The sequence below is a fragment of the Perca fluviatilis genome, chromosome 20 (assembly GCF_010015445.1).
Source record: "Perca fluviatilis chromosome 20, GENO_Pfluv_1.0, whole genome shotgun sequence".
NCBI classification, from domain to species: domain Eukaryota; kingdom Metazoa; phylum Chordata; class Actinopteri; order Perciformes; family Percidae; genus Perca; species Perca fluviatilis.
This window is the reverse complement of record NC_053131.1, coordinates 3,307,991-3,329,240: the sequence shown is the minus strand read 5'-3', so window position 1 is coordinate 3,329,240 and position 21,250 is coordinate 3,307,991. Positions and strand designations below refer to the sequence as shown.

Here is a 21,250-nt window from a genome sequence, read left to right as displayed (position 1 = left end):
TGTTAATGGTGTCAGAATGCAATCAAACATTCAATAATAGAGTCACTGTATGAGAAAGAAAAGAAGAAAAATGCCGTCACCGCTGGTCAGCGGGTGTTTCCGCTCTGCCCTGGGATCCTCAATAAGGTGCTTGGCTGTAGGCCTACAAATAAATGTAGCCATCACACTCTCGATACCAGTGGATCGAGGCTTACTCAGGAGGCTTTCACAGCGAGGTGTGAACAATCCTCCATTTTTGACTCAAACGTGGCTTAACCTATCGTGTGATATCAATCCAAACTTTATTACAGATTCAGGGTCCAGATGAAAGACAAGCAGGTGAACTTTTATAATCCAGGAATTTACATTATAGACACCTCTGACTATCTGAGTAATATTTTGGCCACAATATAGCACATTGACCACACGCAGTCCAGCCATATTCTATGTTTCAACCTATTCTTGTTTAGTGTATTGTGTTTGTTTAATGCATCTGTTTCTCCAGGCCAACGTGCCAATGCTTACAGATAAAAGTCTTGACAATCTTGATAAACTTGTCAGAACAACTCTGGGACAGGTCTCCATGACTCGACATACGTTGGTATCAAACATTTGTTTGTTCTTTTCTGCATTTCTTTATGGCTTTTGAATCTTAGTTCAAGTACATTCATGTAAACCCTTTAACATAACCTCAACTTAAACATTACACAATGTGGCTGTGGTTCAGAGGTAGAGTGGTCACCCCTTAATATCGCTATATATAAATAAAAGTTATTATTATTATTAATCACAAGATAGGCGGTTTAATCCCAGGCTCCTCCGGCCACATGTCAAAGTGTCCCTTGTCAAAGTTGCTCGCCAGATGCTTTATGTATTGTATATATAGTCCTTATATTTAGGATGGGTTAAATTCAATAATTGAATTTCACTACATTGTAGCCTACTTTCAATTGTATGTGACAAATTAAGAGTACATTTTTTTTGTATCTCTTGTTCTAAGTAATTGATAGCATACATTTGGTAATTCCCTGAAATGACTGCTGCCTTTGTTTGCGCTGGATGTTTGGCAGCAGTCAAACCGCAATAAAGATATGAGAAATATGAATTGTACTTGAAGACTGAAACAACTCTACCCTTTGTTCAACTCTTGCACCTGTGCAGGGAAATGACCCTCTAGTTGTTGACATGTCTACTTCCTGTAATTATTAACATGCTGAAGATTATGGGCACTTTAATGACTATAACTATGACTCCCAATGACCCATTCATCTGATGACATCAGCTTCTATAGTGAAAGTCCTACAAGCAGCCACTTGATGTCAGTGTTGTCTCAGGGTTACAAAAAAGGTACAAGTCGCTGCATTTGCCATTTGATCCACAAACGCACGCACGTATGCATACACACACAGACACACAAACACACACACACACACACACACACACGCAAATTTGAAGCTCTTGTACTTCACTTGAGTCACTTTCTACTTCTACTCCGCTACATTTCACAGAGAAATATTGTACTTTTTACACTACATTAATCTGTTACAGCTTTAGTTACTATAGTTACTTTACACATAAGATATTTTCAGACAAAACGCATGTAGTTCATAAAATACAATCTTTTATTATAAATTAAATTAAATTACCCGACAATATAACGGCCCGGTGGGGGGGGGGGAGACTGCGCAAATAATGCGCAGCTTCGAGCACCTTTGGGCATTTTTAGTTGACGTTAACACGGAAGTGGGTATGCTTCATACATCCATGGCATATACTGTCTATGATCCATGGTCGCATGAGTTTCCTTGTGATTTTTCCTCCCCATTCATTGAACATACATTTCTTTGTGCTGCTGTTTGGTGTTAAAGTTTTCAAATTGGATCGGTTTCTTCCACAGACTGTGTGTTTTCTTCTGCGAGGTAAATCAGGGAGACAGCAGAGTAAATTAATAACAAGTTGTAGTTCTTAATATACGTCAGGCCCGGTGATGACGGAGAAAGGCAGTGGTCCCGCAGCCCGGGCGGTGCTGCAGCAGTGTCTGCGGGCCAGGCTGCAGGTCAAGCCCGCAGAGGAACACTCCGAGGCCCAGTTTGTCCAGGTGACGACCAAATATTCAGATCCTTTACTTCAGGAAAACTACTGATAGCACACTGTAAATACACTCTGTTATAAGTCAGAGTCCTGCATTGAAAATGTTACTTCAGTAAAAGTATGTAGGTATCCTCAGGAAAATGTACTTAAAGTATTAAAAGTAAAACAAAACCCCCCCTTCTTTTTAAAAAAAAAAAAAAACCAAAAATTTAAATTTCTCCCCCTGTTTTTTTTTCTTTTTTTTTTTTGTTTTTTTTTAAAAAAAAAAATATTTTTAATATAAACTACATGTGTTCTGTGTGCATGTAAAGTAACTAGTAACTAAAAGTGTAATAGATGAATGTAGTGGAGTAATTAAAGTAACTAGTAACTAAAGCTGGAACAGATGAATGTAGTGGAGTAATTAAAGTAACTAGTAACTAAAGCTGTAACAGATGAATGTAGTGGAGTAACTAAAGTAACTAGTAACTAAAGCTGTAACAGATGAATGTAGTGGAGTAACTAAAGTAACTAGTAACTAAAGCTGTAACAGATGAATGTAGTGGAGTAACTAAAGTAACTAGTAACTAAAGCTGGAACAGATGAATGTAGTGGAGTAACTAAAGTAACTAGTAACTAAAGCTGTAACAGATGAATGTAGTGGAGTAACTAAAGTAACCAGTAACTAAAGCTGTAACAGATGAATGTAGTGGAGTAACTAAAGTAACTAGTAACTAAAGCTGTAACAGATGAATGTAGTGGAGTAACTAAAGTAACTAGTAACTAAAGCTGGAACAGATGAATGTAGTGGAGTAAAAAGTCCAATATTTCTCTCTGAAATGTAGCGGAGTAGAAGTAGAAAGTGGCATGAAGAGAAAACACTCAAGTAAAGTACAAGTACCTCAACATTTGAACTCAAGTACAGTACTGGAGTACATGTATTTAGTTACATTCCACCGCTGCAAGTAGCACCGTAGTTTTTATATGTATATGTATGTACGTATGTATGTATATATGTGTGTGTATATATATATATATATATATATATATATATATATAATTTCTTTTTTTGCCATTTTTGTTGTTGTTGGAAAAAGCTGGACTGAACCTGTACTTTAACAAGGTTTTATCAAGTTTATATCAAGCAATTCATTTTTGTGCATAACAGCGTTTGGGCAAATCCAAACCATTTCTGTTCTTTTATTGCACAGAGGCAGCTTTAAATGGAGGTCATCTGTAGAGAGTAACTTATTATGATTAACCCTCGTGTTGTCCCAGTGAGCGGTTAAAAAAGACATGGCTCCAGTAATTGGCATCACAATAGTAAGAGGAAGGAATTACAGCATGTCACACCAAACACAGACCTGGACCAAGAGCTGAAGGCTGGCTGCTTATTGGTCCACATCCTTGATGCCACTTCCTGTTTTTCAGATTGACAGAGGGATGGTGATCTACGTGTGTTTCTTTAAAGGCGCCACAGACGACATCCTGCCCAAGATGGGTCAGTGACCGTTTGATCCTGTGACCTATACATATCACATTAACATCATGTCTCCACCTTTGGCTCAATTCACGTTTTTATTTGGATTATTATCTCTGAACATTGCAGATGTTTTTACTTTATAGTGAACACTTGCACGTTCCTTCGTCAATATTTTTTCACATTGCATCATCCTTGTTTCAAATACTGTGCAGCTCTTATTATTTTTTTGATGTATTATACATATCATATGTTTGTCATATTTTTGAATGTTTCTCTTTACTAGGGCTGCACAATATGTTTTTTTAATCTTCATCGCAATATTAACTGGTGCAATAACCATATCGCGAAAGGCTGCAAAATATCGCAAAAGACACTTCTCATGTCATTCTTTTTTTTAGTGGTGCCTTTTATATTCAATTCAATGTTCAGTGTATCCAATAATAGAATGATTTCCTTTTATTTGTTTTAAATTCAACAAGCAATGTGTTGTATTTAGCAGAATATTGAAAGCAGCAGAACTGTGTAGACTTTAATATCCGTTTATCGCAAGTAATATCGTCATCGCGATATTCAACAATGTTATCGCATATTTTCCTCTTATGGTGCAGCCCTACTCTTTATGATTCTTGGCTTTTGTGTACTTGTCTATCTTCTTGTGACTTTTTCTTTTCTCTCACAAGGTTTATCATTATGCACCATGATACCAAGGCTGCTGGTGTAAATATTGTGTCCTCCCCCCTCTCTCTCATCCAGCGTCCACGCTGTTAAACCTGCGGCTGTGTGAGTCCGACTCGGGGAAGATGGTGTCGGTGTTGGAGCTTCCCGGCAGCGTGCTGATTGTCCCTCAGGCCACGCTGGGCGGGAAGGCCAAAGGCAGGGCCATGCAGTACCACGACAACATCCGCAAGGAGGACGGCCTGCGGCTCTACGCCGCCTTCGTTTCTCTGTGCGAGAAGGAGCTGACGGCCGCTGCTTCAGCTGAAGTGACGGTGAAACATGGGACTTATGGGAACAGACAAGTGCTGAAACTCGACACCAACGGACCATACACACATCTGATGGACTTTTAATCAATGAAGCTTTACTAGTAGCCTCATGGAGGTCCAACATGTCTCTTAGTTATTGTCCAAATATCTACCAACAGGGCTGGAAACAGTACCTAAGACTTTATGTATTGATATATGCAGGGCTTTAAATTGACACCTGCCAACCCGCCAAATGAAGGTAAAAATGTACTTTGGCCGATAACATTGTGAAGTTACTAACCAGATATGGCTGGTGATGAATGCCGACTGCAGAAATGTTGCCAGATTGGGCTGTTTTTTTGCCAAGAAATGTGGCCGTTTTTGTGTTTTTGGCTTGGAAAACTCCCATGAACACCATGGCGTACAACCGCCGGCTACGTGCGTAGCGTGTGGTATGAATTACGAGCCACGCTGAAACGGAGAAGACGGACACAACGGCGAGAGACAAACTCTGCAATTAAAGTCAAGTTAGGAAAAACTCAATTTGGCTAGTGGAAAAATCTGATTGGCTGGAAAATTTTAAGAATCTAAATTGTTGGCTAGTGATCAAAAAAGTGAATTTAAAGCCCTGGATATGTAATAGACAAAACTACATTGGAATATTGTGTAATTGTGTATCGCCCCACAGACATGAGTAAGTAGACTACAAAAAATCTCAAATGTGCATGACAACTAGGGCTGGGCGATATGGAGAAAATCAAATATCACGATATTTTTGTCCAAATACCTCAATATCGATACCGCAACGATATTGTAGTGTTGACTATTGGTGCTTTCACAAAATATTTATTTATTTATTTTAGATAAATAATCATCAGTAATGTGGATATAATGACTAAGTGGGTAAAGGCAAATAATAGAATAGTTACAATAGTCTGGTAAGAAAATGACATCACTTTACTGTAATGCAGCCTTTAAATCAAGGAAAAAACAACATTTATGCCATATTATGATATTATGATATCCAAAATCTAAGACGATATCTAGTCTCATATCACGATATTGATATAATATCGATATATTGCCCAGCCCTAATGACAACATACAATTTCCTGGTTCTAGTGAAGGGAAGTCTTAATACTCCAGCATACTGAAAGCATCTTTTTTTTTTCCAAGGACTCCTGGCCAGCATAATTCTTTTTTTGTACAAACAGAAGGCAATCAATTATAAAGAGAGAAATAATTTCGCATGGGCTGAAAACACATAATGTTTAAAAAAAAAAAAAAAAAAAGATCCAATAAAAATATAAGCTTCACCTGGTGAAGAATAATAAAAGGTGTTCTGTTATTTTTGTCCACCCTCTGTGAGCCTCCGGGCCAGCAGGGGGCGCTCAGCTGTGTTTAAAGAGACCCCCAAAACAGCATTCAGTCAGCTTGGCGTCACTACCGTCGGTGGATGTATTAAAAGAACGGGTCACTACCGTAAACAGTTGGCCACTACCCGATGTGAGTCGAGTGCAGATGTGAGTCGTGACAATGACCGTTACTTAGTGAGGAAACTACTACTATTTGTTTGGGATCCTCGCTTGGAGCAGGTGTTGGAGCTGATCGCAAAGGACGACTTGTGAGTTGTTTGTGATCCTCGTTTCTTCCCCCAGATAAAAATATAAAAAATAAAAAAAAACGTCATGGTCAATTTGACATGTCAAGCAAATGGCAATGTGCTTGCTACAGTGTGTTTTCTCCCCAGTAACAAGCTATGCTATAGTCTTGATGGTAATTGGGTCTTTAAATGATGTCAACAACTTAAGATCACTTTCTGCTGTCTGAGCTGTCAATGTATCAGTCTGAGGAGGAGACCATCAGCAACAGCAGCCTTCACACACACTCTCAGAAAAAAAAGTACAAAACAGGACCTTTAAGGTACAAAAGCTTGTCACTGGGGTGGTACCCTCAAAGGTACATTATTGTACCTTGAGGCAGAGGAACAAATTTGTACCTTACCTCTTTGTACCTTTTAAGGGACAATACTGTACCTTTGAGGATCAATAATGTACCTTAAACAAAGGTACAATAAAAGTACCTCTGGAAAAGGTACAATTTTGTCCCATTAAGGTACCGCCCCAGTGACAAAGCCATTTTGTACCTTTAGGTGGCAAAAAGGTTCCTTTTTATTCCTTAAGAAGTGAAATAAAATGGCAAACAACTAACTGAATTTTAGACATTTATTTTAGTCCTTAAATGGAAAACAGTTTCATTCACAGATTCAAAAATAATTCATCTCACAACCATACGATGTAACATCCCAAAATAAAATGCCACAATGTTTTAGGATGTCATGTCTGATATAAAGAACATTTTTAAAAAATTGAATAATTTTTTTAAGAAGCATTTAATTCAACAACTGACAACTTCATACTGCCACTCAAAAAAAAAGGAAAAATCTTTTCCTTCTTTCAATTTCATGAACATCACTAATAACAAAATTATCATGCAGAAAAACATAATATAGAAACATAATAGTCTTTTATCAAATACCAAGCAAAACACTTCAGCACACCACACCAAAGTAAAATACATTATAAAACAATAAAATCATAAGAGTCACTTAAAGGATAAACTACATGACGCTGAATGATGTCTGTGTTTGGATTAAAAAAACAAGCTTTGAGCTCATCCACAACGCTCTACAACACTGTTGGAACGTAGGTTAAAGTACGGCTCACAGCTAAAACATATCCATCTAGCTTTGCTTGTCCGTTACGTTCACATCAAAGTTTTGGTTTAGATGTAATTTTGAAACCATAACTGGATGACCTTAAGAAACTCACTCATTCAATTGTATCGACTAAGCGTTGATTTAATCGACAAATCTGTAAATCTGAGTTTCTCCGCAAGAGTCATGTTAAAGCACCACTTTGATTCTTGTTTATTATGCGTGGGAATACAATATCATCACACGATAGCGCGCGATACAATATTATTGCAATTTTAAAGATATTGCAATATTCTGCAATATATTGTAATTTATTACCTTTTTTCCAACTTCCATTTTTCCCAATTTCAAATTATGTCCCCAAAAGAAAACTTTGTCAACATCTGTTTTATCTAAAGACAAGAGATACATTTCTCTGTTTGTTCATCTCACTTCAATTGTATTGCTGCAAAATGGGATTGTCAATCAGACAAACTGACCAACAGATATATCATAATAAAAGATCCATACTTGGCATCTGTGTATCGATACAGTATTGCCACGGAAAATATTCCGATACTATGCTGTATCGATTTTTTCCCCCCACCCCTAGTGTTTACCAGAGATGTGCTCGTACGTTTCTTGGAAATAAGTCATTCAGCATGAAAAAAGCATCAAACATGACTAATGGACTAAAGAGATCTAAGTTGACTAAGACCAGAACCACCGATTAGTCGACTAATCCACTAAGAGGGAGCAGCCCTACATCTCACATGGTAGGTGGATTTACCATGTCTTTTGGTGCTGGTGGAATCTGTAGATACTGCATTGCTACTCCCTCGCAGATGAAAAAGAACTTCAGTGAATCAGATTTTGTTTTAAGAAATGTGTATGTACACAGATACCATTTAGAATGTGTAAAACAAAGAAAACAAAAGGAATGTATGGAGTTTGTGGGGGGGGGCGGGTATTTGACCAATTAGATTACTTTGACGTCACAACATTTCTTCTCCAGATGTCATGCATGATTTCTTGGAGGGTGTAGCATCGTTGGTATTGAGGCTTGTTGTATGTAAAGCTCATCAAGAAAAACATATAACCATACAAGAACTAAATGAGGAACTAAGAAAGATGTCTACTGGACAAAATGATAGGACAAATAAGCCTGTGGCTTTCTCAAAAAATACTTTACATGGATCCAGTGTTGTTGGATGTGCTTCACAGAAGTTTATTCCGCCTTCTTGATGCTCACAGGGTACCTGAAGGCTAATGGCACCGCTTGTAAAAAAATAAATAAAAAAAGACTCTCCTCTTCGTCTTCTTGACCAATTAGTTTCTGAGTTTTTGTGTGTTATGGAAAAAGAGTTTGGAAATGTGATAACTCCAAAATGTCATTACTTGATCCATTATTCTAGTCTAATGTTGTCCTACGGTCCTTTACGGTGCATGAGATTTGAAGGGAAACATCAGCAGACTGACTGAATCCAGTTTGACCACTGCAGGGACCCTTTGAGTGAGCACAGTCCTCCAGTCAGCAACATTGTGGAATTGTACAGTAGAATATGGCGACGGGTGGCTGTTCTGCAAGAGATCATAAAGTAGTATTTACTCAGTTGAATTGCAGAAATCTACCACAATAAATATTAAAAAAAAACAACTTTTCAAATATATACATTTATAGACCCACCAAAAAATACGCAATTGCACACCTCCCCAGTATGACGAGAATGTCATTTTTCTCCCTGAACAGGATCGGCAACAGCAGGATTGCAGCTCTGAAATCAATCCCTGAAAAATAAGTAAAAATATAAAAGAAAGTGTATTACGTGAATGTACAGTGCATTTTGGTTGGTTAGGCCTTATCTTCTGAAGACAAATAGAAAAGAAATTAAGCTTAAATGGCTCCACAACACTAGGGGTCAACATGGCTGATCAGTGAGTCACTTACCAGGGACATCTTCGGTGAGGGCAGCCTCTCTTTCATGCAAAGCCAGATCTGCAAGGGGAGATTTCCTTTGAGTCAATCTAAGCACTGTGGGTACTAGGACCTTAAAGCCATCTTCGAATCTTCGGCAGATATTCATTTCATCATGAAGCCGGCCCATTTCCTGAAATAGCTGCAACACAGCACAAACAAACGGGAAACATGTCACAACATTATCATAGGATTTTAAAATTAAATTTCAAAGAGAGCCTTTATTAATTTAATATGAACTCCAACACAAATGTAGGGAAATAAAACATGTAGACAAACCCTGCATGGACTCTTAAATAAAACAATAATCTTAAAATGTAGGGAAATGTAACCATACTGTTAGTTACTAAAGCTGTAACAGATGAATGTGGCGGAGTAACTAAAGTAACTAAAGCTGTAACAGATGAATGTAGCGGAATAACTAAAGTAACTAGTAACTAAAGCTGGAACAGATGAATGTAGTGGAGTAACTAAAGTAACTAGTAACTAAAGCTGGAACAGATGAATATAGTGGAGTAACTAAAGTAACTAGTAACTAAAGCTGGAACAGATGAATATAGTGGAGTAACTAAAGTAACTAGTAACTAAAGCTGGAACAGATGAATGTAGTGGAGTAACTAAAGTAACTAGTAACTAAAGCTGGAACAGATGAATGTAGTGGAGTAACTAAAGTAACTAGTAACTAAAGCTGGAACAGATGAATATAGTGGAGTAACTAAAGTAACTAAAGCTGCCATAGATGAATGTAGTGGAGTAACTAAAGTAACTAGTAACTAAAGCTGTAACAGATGAATATAGTGGCGTAACTAAAGTAACTAGTAACTAAAGCTGTAACAGATGAATGTAGCGGAGTAACTAAAGTAACTAGTAACTAAAGCTGGAACAGATGAATGTAGCGGAGTAACTAAAGTAACTAGTAACTAAAGCTGTAACAGATGAATATAGTGGAGTAACTAAAGTAACTAGTAACTAAAGCTGTAACAGATGAATGTAGTGGAGTAACTAAAGTAACTAGTAACTAAAGCTGTAACAGATGAATATAGTGGAGTAACTAAAGTAACTAGTAACTAAAGCTGTAACAGATGAAGGTAGTGGAGTAACTAAAGTAACTAGTAACTAAAGCTGTAACAGATGAATGTAGTGGAGTAACTAAAGTAACTAGTAACTAAAGCTGTAACAGATGAATGTAGCAGAGTAACTAGTAACTAAAGCTGTAACAGATGAATGTAGTGGAGTAAAAAGTACAATATTTCTCTCTGAAATGTAACCAAGTAGAAGTAGAAAGTGACATGAAAAGAAAAGACTCAAGTAAAGTACAAGTACCTCAACATTTGGACTGAATTACAGTACAGGAGTAAATGTACTTAGTTACATTCTGTGTAGAGTGTGTACACACTAATGCATAATGTTACATTACATAAACTACCGGAGCCAGGTGAATTCAGATCCAGATAAAAACTTCTTCAGTAGTAACCTTAAAGCTAGATGATATGTCTATTAGATTAGAGAGTTACTTTCCATGGTTTTTAGGCCTAACGTTATAACAAAGACATAACACATTACTGTTACCGGTACCTTGATTCCGCCGTAGCCTTCTCTGAATGTACCGGGACAGGCTCGATGGTTACTGTCACGGTTCTCTTTCCACTGCTGAACAAATCGGTTGAATTTGTTGGCTTGCTTCTAAAAAAATCCTTCAAAGAGGTATGAAACCATCCTCTCAGTCAATCCATAGTCCACTGCTTCTCCGTCAACTTCATTATCTACAGTACAATAGAGAAAAGAAAAACAGCACTTGTTAACCACCACTGTGGTAACAGCATAATGTAATGTTACACAATTTAAAAAGCACATTAGCTATGCTAATACGCGAGTCACGCTTCTGTATCATGCTCCAGACTGTAACGTTAACGCTGGAAATGTCTCTCTCTCACACACACACACACACACACACACACACACACACACACACACACACACACACACACACACAATATAACGTAACGTCAGGCCTATCTTACTTTTTTTTCCAGGACAGCAGGGAAAGAAAGTTAAAACCATTAACGATAGTAATCGGGTTATTGAGAACAGCAGCTCACGCTAAATGTTAACATTACTCGAAAGGGAGGTTATAACCGTTGGTCGGTTCTGTCAGTTAAGGTGACTGGTGTTGTAATTTACGTTAGTCTAACGTTAACATTACATGGTTTAACAAAAATGTAAGACAGTTTTGACGACAAAATAAAGAATAAATCATAATTTCAAACCCTGACTGGCTACCGATAGTCAAATTCTGCCCAAATGGCTTTGCTTTAGCATTAACATATATTTCAGAACAAAAGACTGTTAGGCGGCAAACACGCTTTTTATCGTTCTCCTCTGACGCAGTCCCGCTAACGTTTCATAGCTAACGTTAACGTCTGTCAGAACAAAAGACTTTTCCGCGGCAAAAACGTTTTTTTTTCTCCTCTGACGCAGTAGTTTTGTAGTGAACATTAACGTTAGCTAGCTAGCTAACGAACTCAATGGTGAACTGTACCGTTAGCTAGCTTAGTACCATGTAATAACGTGTAGAATGGCAATATGGGACATAATACTACTAGCTAATGTTTTAACTAACTAGTTAAAGTTAATAATGGCAATCATCAATGTCGAGTGTAGCTAGCTAGCTAGCTAATGTTGACAGAGTATGAACTTGGCTAGCGCTAACGGTAAAGTTAATTTCCAACTTCAGAATATTAACACCACAAACACTGATTAAAAATTCATAATTTACCTTTTGAATTTACTTGCTCCTCTTCAGTGACCTCAAAACGAAGTAACTCCGTGATTAAATCCTCCGTTGATAAATGTCCAAGCGCCATCCTCCCGACTTGACACTGACGGAGACTGACAGTTGGATAACTGTTGATTCACTCATGTATCCTTCCGCGCTTCAATATTTTATGCTTCCGCCGAGTCGAGCTGTCGTTAGCCTGTAGCTAGATCCTTTCAATAGAACACAACTTAAAGCGTTAACAATTATTTATCTGTTTCATTCTAATATAAATAGGGTAAAGGGTTTGAAAATTAAATTCTTCAATTCGGTTTGTGAATATAAATTATTACATACTCCTCATTAACATGATTAAAAATGATTCAAAGGGACACTTCACCAAAAAAACATTCTGATTTATTTTGCCTACATCCCAAAACTTTACAGTTAATAATTTAGTTTGACAATTATTGAGTTATTGAGTTTGATAGTATAGGTTAACTTGTATTTCTATAATGAGAGATGACATTGCTGCTGTGATGACCATCCACAAATTCCTGCCGTTTTACATTTAAACATTAAGGTACAAATATGTAAGGGACAAATATGTACCTTACACCTAGAAAAGTCCACAATTTACAATGGAAGGTGCATAATTGTACCTTAGAGGTGCATAATTGTACCTTAAAGGTACATTTTTGTACTTTTAAGGGTACATTTGCCAAGTTTGTACCTTAGGGAACAAAAATGGACCTGTATTGTACCTCTTTTTCTGACAGTGCACGTCAAATTGATAAGGTGTGTGTGTGTGTGTGTGTGTGTGTGTGTGTGTGTGTGTGTGTGTGTGTGTGTGTGTGTGTGTGTGTGTGTGTGTGTGTGTGTGTGTGTGTGTGTGTGTGTGTGACAGTTGTGGAGTTTAATTATTTCTTACACTGCAGTTACACAGACTGACGTGCGAATGTCCCTTGTTTATCACCACAGACTATGGCAGAATTTCAATTCTTTCACAACTTGAAGTCGTACTTGGAGACCAGGCACATGCTGTCTAGTTGGGAAAAATCAATGAAATGGAAGATCACCCGGTCTGCCTGTACTTTCATCCTAAAGGGTAATTTTGTTGTCCACGTACAAGATTTATTGATTTGTTATGCACAACAGCAGTGAAATTAAGACAACTCCATGACTGTGTACAGACTTTAAAAAGTAGATAAATATACTAATTAAAAAAATAATAGATGATGTGGATTGCCTGGGGTTGCCTGCTGTTGCCTGCTGCTGTAAGAATGGAGTTGACATTTGTGTGCTTGTGTACCCCCACCCAATGATCCTGTCCTACCAGATGGTAGGCTGTTTTACACTGGCCCAGCTCAGAAGTACCTTCGCATGGTGGTGATGTCAGAGCAGGAGAAGAAATCCGTGCTCACTGAGTGCCACGACCAGAGCAACCATAATGGGGTCAGGAGCACCCGGAACCGTGTGATTGCAAGCTACTATTGGCAAAGTCTAATACAAGATGTGGAGAACTGGGTAAGAATGGGTAAAAAGCTAAAAACATCTGTACCAATTTCTCACTTATCTTAAAGAATTAGGGTTACCCGTAATGTACATGCTGCCAAACCACACTAGCTGCCCTCCGTTACATGTTTTTGTAAATTGGCTTCTGATATAGGTCAGGTGCTGTCAGGTCTGTCAGGTCAATGACACAATAAAAACGATGGCACCCATCCTCCACCCAATAAAGGTAAGATTTTATAAAACATAAAACCTATTTGCAATAGTTTTGAGCTGTCTGTGTGACATATAAGTAGTTGTTAGATAAGACTATCTTAGTTAAACATATATTTATATTTATTATAGAATTACAGTATCTGAAATCTGAATGGTAAATAATAAATAAATTAATTAAATAACAGCATTGTTGTAATACATTTATGTTTATAGAACCAAAAATGTAACCTACTGTTAAAAACCTTCAGATATGGACATTTTAAAGTTGTTAAAAGTATTTGTATTTATGTTTAAAATATTTATTGTTTTATTTGTTGGTGTGTGTAGGATGACAACAGCTTTCAAAATGCTTAAGTGAAGATAAGATACGCCTTTATTGATTCCCAGAAGCGGCTGTTGCAGCTGTGCAATAACATACATAAAAACAGATGAATAGAGACATTAAATTAAATTATAAAGTAAGTAAAATTATAAAAATAAATTAGTTTCAGTTATTAGGAATAACATGTCACAGGTTTACAAGCCTGGTCATACAATAAACAACAAACACATTGTTTTATATAGTAGTTAATTTAAATGCATTGATATATTTTAAAATATATTAAGATTAAGATATTCACGCCCAAAAGTTACAAGCTAAATTTAAACTTTTATTTTGAAACTTCCAATACCGGAACGTACAAGGTTGTTACAGCTAGCTTAAATGTGCGAACCACCAAACGCCACATTTAGCCACTAGTTTTACCTAAAATGTAATACTTTAGAGAATTTATATGTGCATTTAGATGCAGTGAAATAATTGAACTCGTTAAAGGGAACATTTGAGTCGAAAAAATAACGCGCTGAAAGTTGAGTTTTTGTTGAAAGTTGACAACGGTGTAACGAGAATTTGTGTTTACTGGACGAAATATGTTCTAAGGTGGGAAACTGTTTTCAGTAGGGAATTTTTAGCTATTTTCGTGATAAATGTGTTGTTTGAAAATAACATGTATGTTTTTGTGGTATCAGTCATGGTGATAGTCTGTCTGCATGTGTTCTCTTAAAGGGATAACGTTAGATACTTTATAACAGGGAATATAGTTTTCATTATTAATTAATCTAGCTAGCTGTTACTAATTTCCAATTAATCAATGGATCATTTGTTTATACATTATTACCAATAATGTGTCCACCACGTTACTAATGCTCAGTCTTAAAATACAAAAATAAATGACTAATAAAATGACTGTCCAAAACCCAAATGCGTTCTATAAAAAGTGTGAAAAGTCAGCCAATGTTGAATTGTGTGCTTATTAGCAGCAACTAAGACAAGTTTAGCATTCCTATTTAATAAGTAACAAACCATTAATTTATCATTTGTTCAAGCTGTCATCAATGGCATGCTCATCACATTATAGGAGCTCAATAGGATGTGAGAAAATAGTCAAATATCCAAGGGCCTTTCTATATAAAATGATAAGAACATATTTAATCATTTGCATATTAGCTGCACACAAAAAATACAAGTTCAGCAGTCTAACTTAATAAATATTAAACAATTAATTCAATAACAAAATTGTTATAATTTTTTTATAGACAGATAATCACTAAATCGATTCATGTTTGAAGCTTTAGATTAGATTGACTGATTAGGATGTATTTTGTGATTGTCATATGAGTTAAAGAGTTAAAGCATCACCTCTCTATATCTTTGTCCTTTCCCTCACAGATGCCTTCTTTTGACTTATTGGATAAGGTGGAGCTGTTATTGCGGGGAGGAGTGCATCCTGTAGACTCACCAAAGAGCTCAAAGAAAGTAACCAGAGCCAGCAAACACTTTATCTATAAAGGTATTTCAGAGCTACACTGGCAGGTGTGCACAGAGATGCGTCTTACACATTAGAGAACATTGTTTTCTCTCAGTGCAGAGCAGTTAAAGCCGTAATCCTCAATGTAGTCCAGTTTCCCTCAATTGTCCACACTTTGAGCATCACAAATAAACCTTTATGATATTGAAGTGGAAGCCGAAAATCTCAGAGACAGATATCCAAGAAACCGGACGAATAACAAACTGCAAGGGCGTAGTGGACACGGAGTACGCTGGGGACATGTCCCCTGCACTTTACATGACGGTGTCCTCTGCCCCACACACTTAAAACACACACACACACACACACACACACACAACCCCACATACATATATTACATACATATATTTACAGCACCAACTCCCACAAAATACTTCCAACTTCCCTGTAATTAATAGATTAAAATGTGAAAAAATGTCTAGAATAGTTGGTTCATTGGCATGCTCTGCCTCCGTGTGGCCAGTTAAAATGTGAGCGGGTCTCCCATTGGACGGCGTTAAAACAGTATGGAACGGTTTACAGTTCATTATGTGTGGTGGACAGTGGTGGAAAGTGACTCAAGCAAGGGCGTAGGTTTAAACCGTACTCTCGGCATCCTCCAGATGACTGTCTGTGGCGTACGTACCGAGGCCGCCTTCTCCGCGTTGTCAGAAGCGACGAGGAGGTGAGGGAGATCCTGGTCCGTTACCATGACAACAACAACCATGCTGGTCGTGTGCGGACAGTAAAGGAGATAATGGTGAGTTCAGGTGACATCTTCAGTGGTCACGAGAAGGACTTGAAGTGATTGTATTGTGTACTGACTGTATGGCTCATATGTCTAGTTTGGATATGTTAGTAGTCGGTTTGATTTAACTGGCAGATAAAACATGTACACTGGTAGTGTGTGTGTGTGTGTGTGTGTGTGTGTGTGCACTGTATGTATCTATATAAGCAGGTGTGTATATGTGTATGCATGTGCATATGTGCATGTAAGAATGTATATAGGCATGTATGTACAGTATGTATATACATATATAAATAGGTAAATAATTATATTCTTTTGTATTTAATTAACTAAAGTACAAAAATAGAAAAATGGGGAAAAAAAATCTTCTTACTCCTTTTTGGACATGGAAATTCTTATTTGAGTCATTTTCTATCATTTTGAAAGATAAGTTTGCCTGGGATTGTTTTTTTTTACACGTTAAAAAAAACTAAATAAAATATAAAATAAAATAGTTTTATCAACACAACAGAATAGTTAAGATGACGCGATCAAATAGCAAATGAGAAGATTGAAGTGTTCCTGGTCTGTCCGTCCAGATGATGTATTACTGGGTGGGAGTGACGGAGGCGGTGAAGACCTGGATCAGAGCCTGTGCTCTTTGTCAGAGCCGAAGTCCCGGCGAAGCGCCCAACCCGCCCGTCCGCTTCTGCCTGGCCTACGGCTGCGATGCCTCCAGCTACGTTAACCCTGAGCTCAGCTTCCACAGGTCAGACAACACATTTACAAAGCTGTATGATAAGCTAAAAAAGGAAAAGAGGCTTATTCTTCCAAGTCAGGTCTGATTATTACCAGAATCAAAGAGTTTACTTTCAGTTTTCTATTTCTGCTCTGTTGACTCTGCTCTGATAAGGCTCACTTGTGAAGTTAGCCTACAGTTAGCAACGCTAATGCCAATTCATAGCTTATTTTTTGAGCATACCTAAACATATGCCACCCAAAGTGCTTCACAGAAATATGGTTTCCTGGAAACAGGTAATGCAAAAAATAAAATAGAAGAGGCTAATTAAAATCCATTTCAATGAATAACAATAGGTAAAGCATGAAAATAATGATACTTTATTGTCATTTAAGGCCATACACATGCACATGAGGGGTGCACAGCTTATCTCTAGCTCAGTGTGCAAACTAAAATCCCAGATAAGCATGGATAAAAACAACATGCACGTCAACAGACACAAAAAGACCATTTTTGTCGTCAATAGTTGGTAGATAAAAGCAGCAGATTGATTATTGTGCAGACGTCTGCATGACAATGAAAAGGAAATGTATTTTTCTAAAAGTACAACCCAAATGATGTAGAACATATCTAATGAGAATAAAATAGGACCTAAGATGAAAATGTGTGTTGCTCTAAAGGCAGGCTTTCCTTCTGTGCAGCTCTGAAAACAGAACTCTGTCGTGCAGGTTTCCCAAGGCGGCAGAGCGCCGGCGAAGGTGGCTGACGGTGGCTCAGAGGGACGAAGGCTCGCTTCGCACAACCTCCTGCCTCTGCTCCAGACACTTTGAGCCGTCCTGCTTCACGCTGAGCGAGGAGGGTCAGCTAACTCTGACACCAGACGCCATACCCACCGCCATCCCTGCTACAGCTCCGGAGGACCAGGTGACACAAGGCAGACCGCACATACAGTAGAAGGCACAAACAGACGCTCTCTGCACTGCATCCCGTAAAAATCCATGTGTGACCATAGACTTAGATTTGGAGGGTGGGGGGATTCAGTGGATATGTCCCCCCTAATATGTAGAAGCGTTACATTTGTCCCCTACAAAAAATATGAAAGACCTTGTTTTTGTTGAGCTCTGTCTGGCTATTAATGTGCCTTATTATAAAGACAAAATGAGATTTAAAAGATTTCAGAGGTGCAAACATCTAAACATGTAATATTTCTAGCCTCCATTATTATCCTGCTTCTTGGTTTTCAGGTTCCTGTCCCCTCAGATGAAGAATTCCTTCATTCCAGCCCTCTGGAAGAACTGCTCTCCACCACAGAGCCCTCTGAGCCGGCCCTGGATCACTGTGAAACCCCCGCCGAGCTGCAGGAGCACAGGTACTGCCTCCCCGCTCCGGATCCAGACTCCAGGGACGTCCACACAGGGACGGAGGACAACAGGAGGAAGACCGTCATTGAGCCCAGCTTCAAGGCTTACAACCAGATCGCCAGGTAGATCTCCTGTCCACTTCAAAGTAGTTTATTGATGTTCTTTTTCCGTTACCACTGACTGTCAAACTGGATAATAAAATAAAGTTCTACGGCAACTGTTTAACCTGAGCCACGCCGTACAACAAATATCATATCAAAAATCATATCACATCCATACAGGGATTGTAGTATATAGCTGTTAAAATATAATATAATATATGACACGCTGGTATCAGATCAGTACTCTGTATCGACCGATACGCAAGCTCAGGTATCGGAATCGGTATCAGGAAGCAAAAAATAGTTTTGGATTTAGCGTGTATTGAAATGCTTTTATGTTTGATCCTGCAGGTATCTGAGCCACAGAGTGTTACCGATGCACAGCAAGAAAAGCAGAGGCGCTTTAAGAAGGATGAGCAAGCGCTTCAGTCTAATAGGTGAGTGGAAAGAGTAACAAAACACAGCATCACTCCTTTAATCCCTAAATGAGATAATTGTGGGTGTCTGAGACTCAGACACCCACAATAATCGCCACATAGATTACAAACTATATAACTCTTCCTTTACACGCTTGGTGTCAAAACTGGACTCACAGCACGTATACTACATCACATATTCTTGGACAGTTATGTACAATAATTACTCGGTGCAATAATTGATCAGTTACATGTGCAATATCACTGCTGCCACCTATATTCACACTGTACTTATTTGTGTTCATACTGTACTTTATTTATGTTCACACTGCACTACAATAGAATGTGTACAAACCTTACAATCCATTGTTTTAGAAACAATCTTTTTTATCCTAATCTTACTTTTAATCTTATCTCCCTTTACTTCTACTTTACATTTTTATTTGTTACTGGAGCTGTTACTTGATACACTTATTGACTCGCTCTTTTCTTACTCTTATTTTACCTTGAATTTGACTGTGAGTAACTTCAACTAAACAATTTCCCTGAGGGGATCAATAAAGTATTCTGATTCTGATATAGTATATACTATGTAATATGTCCCTCTTCAGTCCCCCTACAGGTTGACTCATTGGAACTACAGCTGCGCGAGCAGTAGTCAACCTGTAGGGGGACTGAAGAGGGAAAAGTTACATAGTATGCCTTTTAAGATGAGATGCCTTTAGAACCATGTCTCCTCTGTTTCAGATGGAGTGCTGATGTACACACGAGTGTCTCCTCCTGTCAGAGTGCCGCGCAGCAGAGAGGAGGTTTGCATGATTTACTTACAGCGTATTATGAAGTGTTGTGCAGCTATATCTTAAAGTTTGTTGGTTGCTGCTTTGAAAAACTGCAGCATAAGAGCAGGAACTTTGTAGAAAATGAAAAAACTTTCCTGTCTTGATCTAAAAAAAGTAAATAAAAAAACCCATCACACAGCACAGGAAAACCCTTTGTCCCGTGACAAGTGAACCAACCGTGCTGCCTTCTGATTGGTAGGTAAACTCGATCCTGCTGCAGTTCCATGACAACCAGGGTCACTACGGCCAGGGAATCTGCCAGCGTGAGATCGCAAAGCACTTCTACTGGGCCAGCATGACCCGAGACCTGGCCCGCTGGATCTCCAGCTGCCCCACCTGCGTCAACAGAACCAAGAGGAAGTGGCTTCGCTGCAGCGTCTACACCTGCACCAACTGCTGCGGGCCAGTGGAGAGAGGCCTGGGCCTCACCTTCCATAAGTATTAACACATGATACTGTGGTTAGACAGCTGAATCATCTTTGTCTGTATACTTCTTCTTTTTTTTTTCAACTTTTATGTTTTATTGAACAATTTTATACATAAGCATACATTCCAGTTGTTAAAATACAAAATCAAGTTGTCTCTTATTCTCCGGTCCATCTCCTTACAGTGAGTTGCATGTTACATACAACATTACTTTAGCAAAAACGTTTTACTCATAACCTTATGAGTAAAATGTTCCCCACACGAACATATTTCCCCACACGTGCATCAGTTTTATCCTTTTAGATAAAACAAAACAAAGAAACAACACACACCAAAGTAGCAAGATGAAAGCTGTATCATTGACGTTAACAGCCACAGCAACCCTGCATCACATACAGTTACATAGAAGACATGGCTAGCAGTGGGTCCCTGGGCAGGTGCCCACCCATTATTTTATCAAGGAGGTCAAAAATCCCCCTCCAAAAGTAGTCCAAGAGAGGGCATGTCCAAAATGTATGTGTATGGCTCCCATCCTCCTCTCCACACTTCCTCCAACTTGCACTTGTGAGCTTAGGATCCATTTTGGAGAGATTGGTGGGGGTTCTAAAGTAGCTGTTGACTCTTTTCCATTGAAACGCTCTTCAAACTCTGTATACTTCTTTTAACATCTATTCCTCCCTCCTTCCCTCCAGGTTTCCTCTTCACAACGTGGCCGTGCTGGCTCAGTGGTTAAAGGCTGTCGGTCGTCCCCACTGGCATCCCCGGCTCTGGTCGTCTGTATGTTCCATCCACTTCACTGAGGACTGCTTTGACCGCAGCGGCAAGAAGGTCACGGTCCATCCAGACGCCGTGCCCACACTCTTGGTCCACGGCGACTCAGGGGTAAGGCTCCCAGGGGACTGATTTTACATCCGATCCTTAAATGATGAATCAATAAAATGACAGTGGCAGTAGTGAAAAGACTGTGAACAAACTGTGCTACTGCTAGTACGTTTGCAGAGTCGGTTACAGCTTAAAAATCAGAAGCTTGACTTGTGTCGTTCCTCCACAGACTCCGTCCAGAGATCCGAGCCACCCGGCTGCCGGGGAGGAGGTATGTTCTAGCTAAGCTGGGTACCCAATTCAATACTTTTTAGGCACTGACCGAATTGCCTCTAAAGTATCA

The 21,250-nt window shown here is 38.6% G+C and overlaps 2 protein-coding genes and 1 long non-coding RNA gene across 7 annotated transcripts in view; 2 read left to right on the top strand and 1 right to left on the bottom strand.

Moving 5' to 3' along the window:
* Positions 1-1,736: 1,736 nt before the first annotated feature.
* dtd2 (D-aminoacyl-tRNA deacylase 2) lies at positions 1,737-5,324 on the top strand. Its single transcript, XM_039785170.1, has 3 exons — positions 1,737-2,077; positions 3,481-3,550; positions 4,286-5,324. Exons 1-3 carry the CDS (start codon positions 1,967-1,969, stop codon positions 4,600-4,602), a joined length of 498 nt encoding a protein of 165 aa, XP_039641104.1. The 5' UTR covers positions 1,737-1,966; the 3' UTR covers positions 4,603-5,324.
* A 159-nt stretch (positions 5,325-5,483) lies between these two features.
* Positions 5,484-21,250, top strand: part of LOC120549371 — a 34,853-nt gene continuing 19,086 nt past the window's right edge. For 2 of the 5 annotated variants that reach the window (XM_039786251.1, XM_039786247.1), the window contains exons 1-16: positions 5,484-6,121; positions 6,232-6,380; positions 12,704-12,720; positions 12,904-13,030; positions 13,262-13,449; positions 13,592-13,663; positions 15,359-15,479; positions 16,100-16,236; positions 16,803-16,972; positions 17,671-17,866; positions 18,187-18,425; positions 18,756-18,841; positions 19,568-19,629; positions 19,859-20,097; positions 20,778-20,967; positions 21,137-21,178. In XM_039786251.1, coding sequence (XP_039642185.1) covers positions 6,335-6,380; positions 12,704-12,720; positions 12,904-13,030; positions 13,262-13,449; positions 13,592-13,663; positions 15,359-15,479; positions 16,100-16,236; positions 16,803-16,972; positions 17,671-17,866; positions 18,187-18,425; positions 18,756-18,841; positions 19,568-19,629; positions 19,859-20,097; positions 20,778-20,967; positions 21,137-21,178 — 1,932 coding nt within the window. In that variant the 5' untranslated portion in view covers positions 5,484-6,121; positions 6,232-6,334. Of the gene's footprint in view, positions 6,122-6,231; positions 6,381-12,703; positions 12,721-12,903; positions 13,031-13,261; positions 13,450-13,591; positions 13,664-14,332; positions 14,570-15,358; positions 15,480-16,099; positions 16,237-16,802; positions 16,973-17,670; positions 17,867-18,186; positions 18,426-18,755; positions 18,842-19,567; positions 19,630-19,858; positions 20,098-20,777; positions 20,968-21,136; positions 21,179-21,250 lie in introns of those variants that run through there. The other 3 variants (XM_039786249.1, XM_039786250.1, XM_039786252.1) reach the window with 3 other exon arrangements.
* Positions 8,903-10,806, bottom strand: LOC120549373. The gene is made up of 3 exons (XR_005637377.1): positions 10,743-10,806; positions 9,141-9,309; positions 8,903-8,980 (listed from the first exon to the last, which is right to left on the bottom strand). It is a non-coding gene; the product is annotated as an uncharacterized LOC120549373 (long non-coding RNA).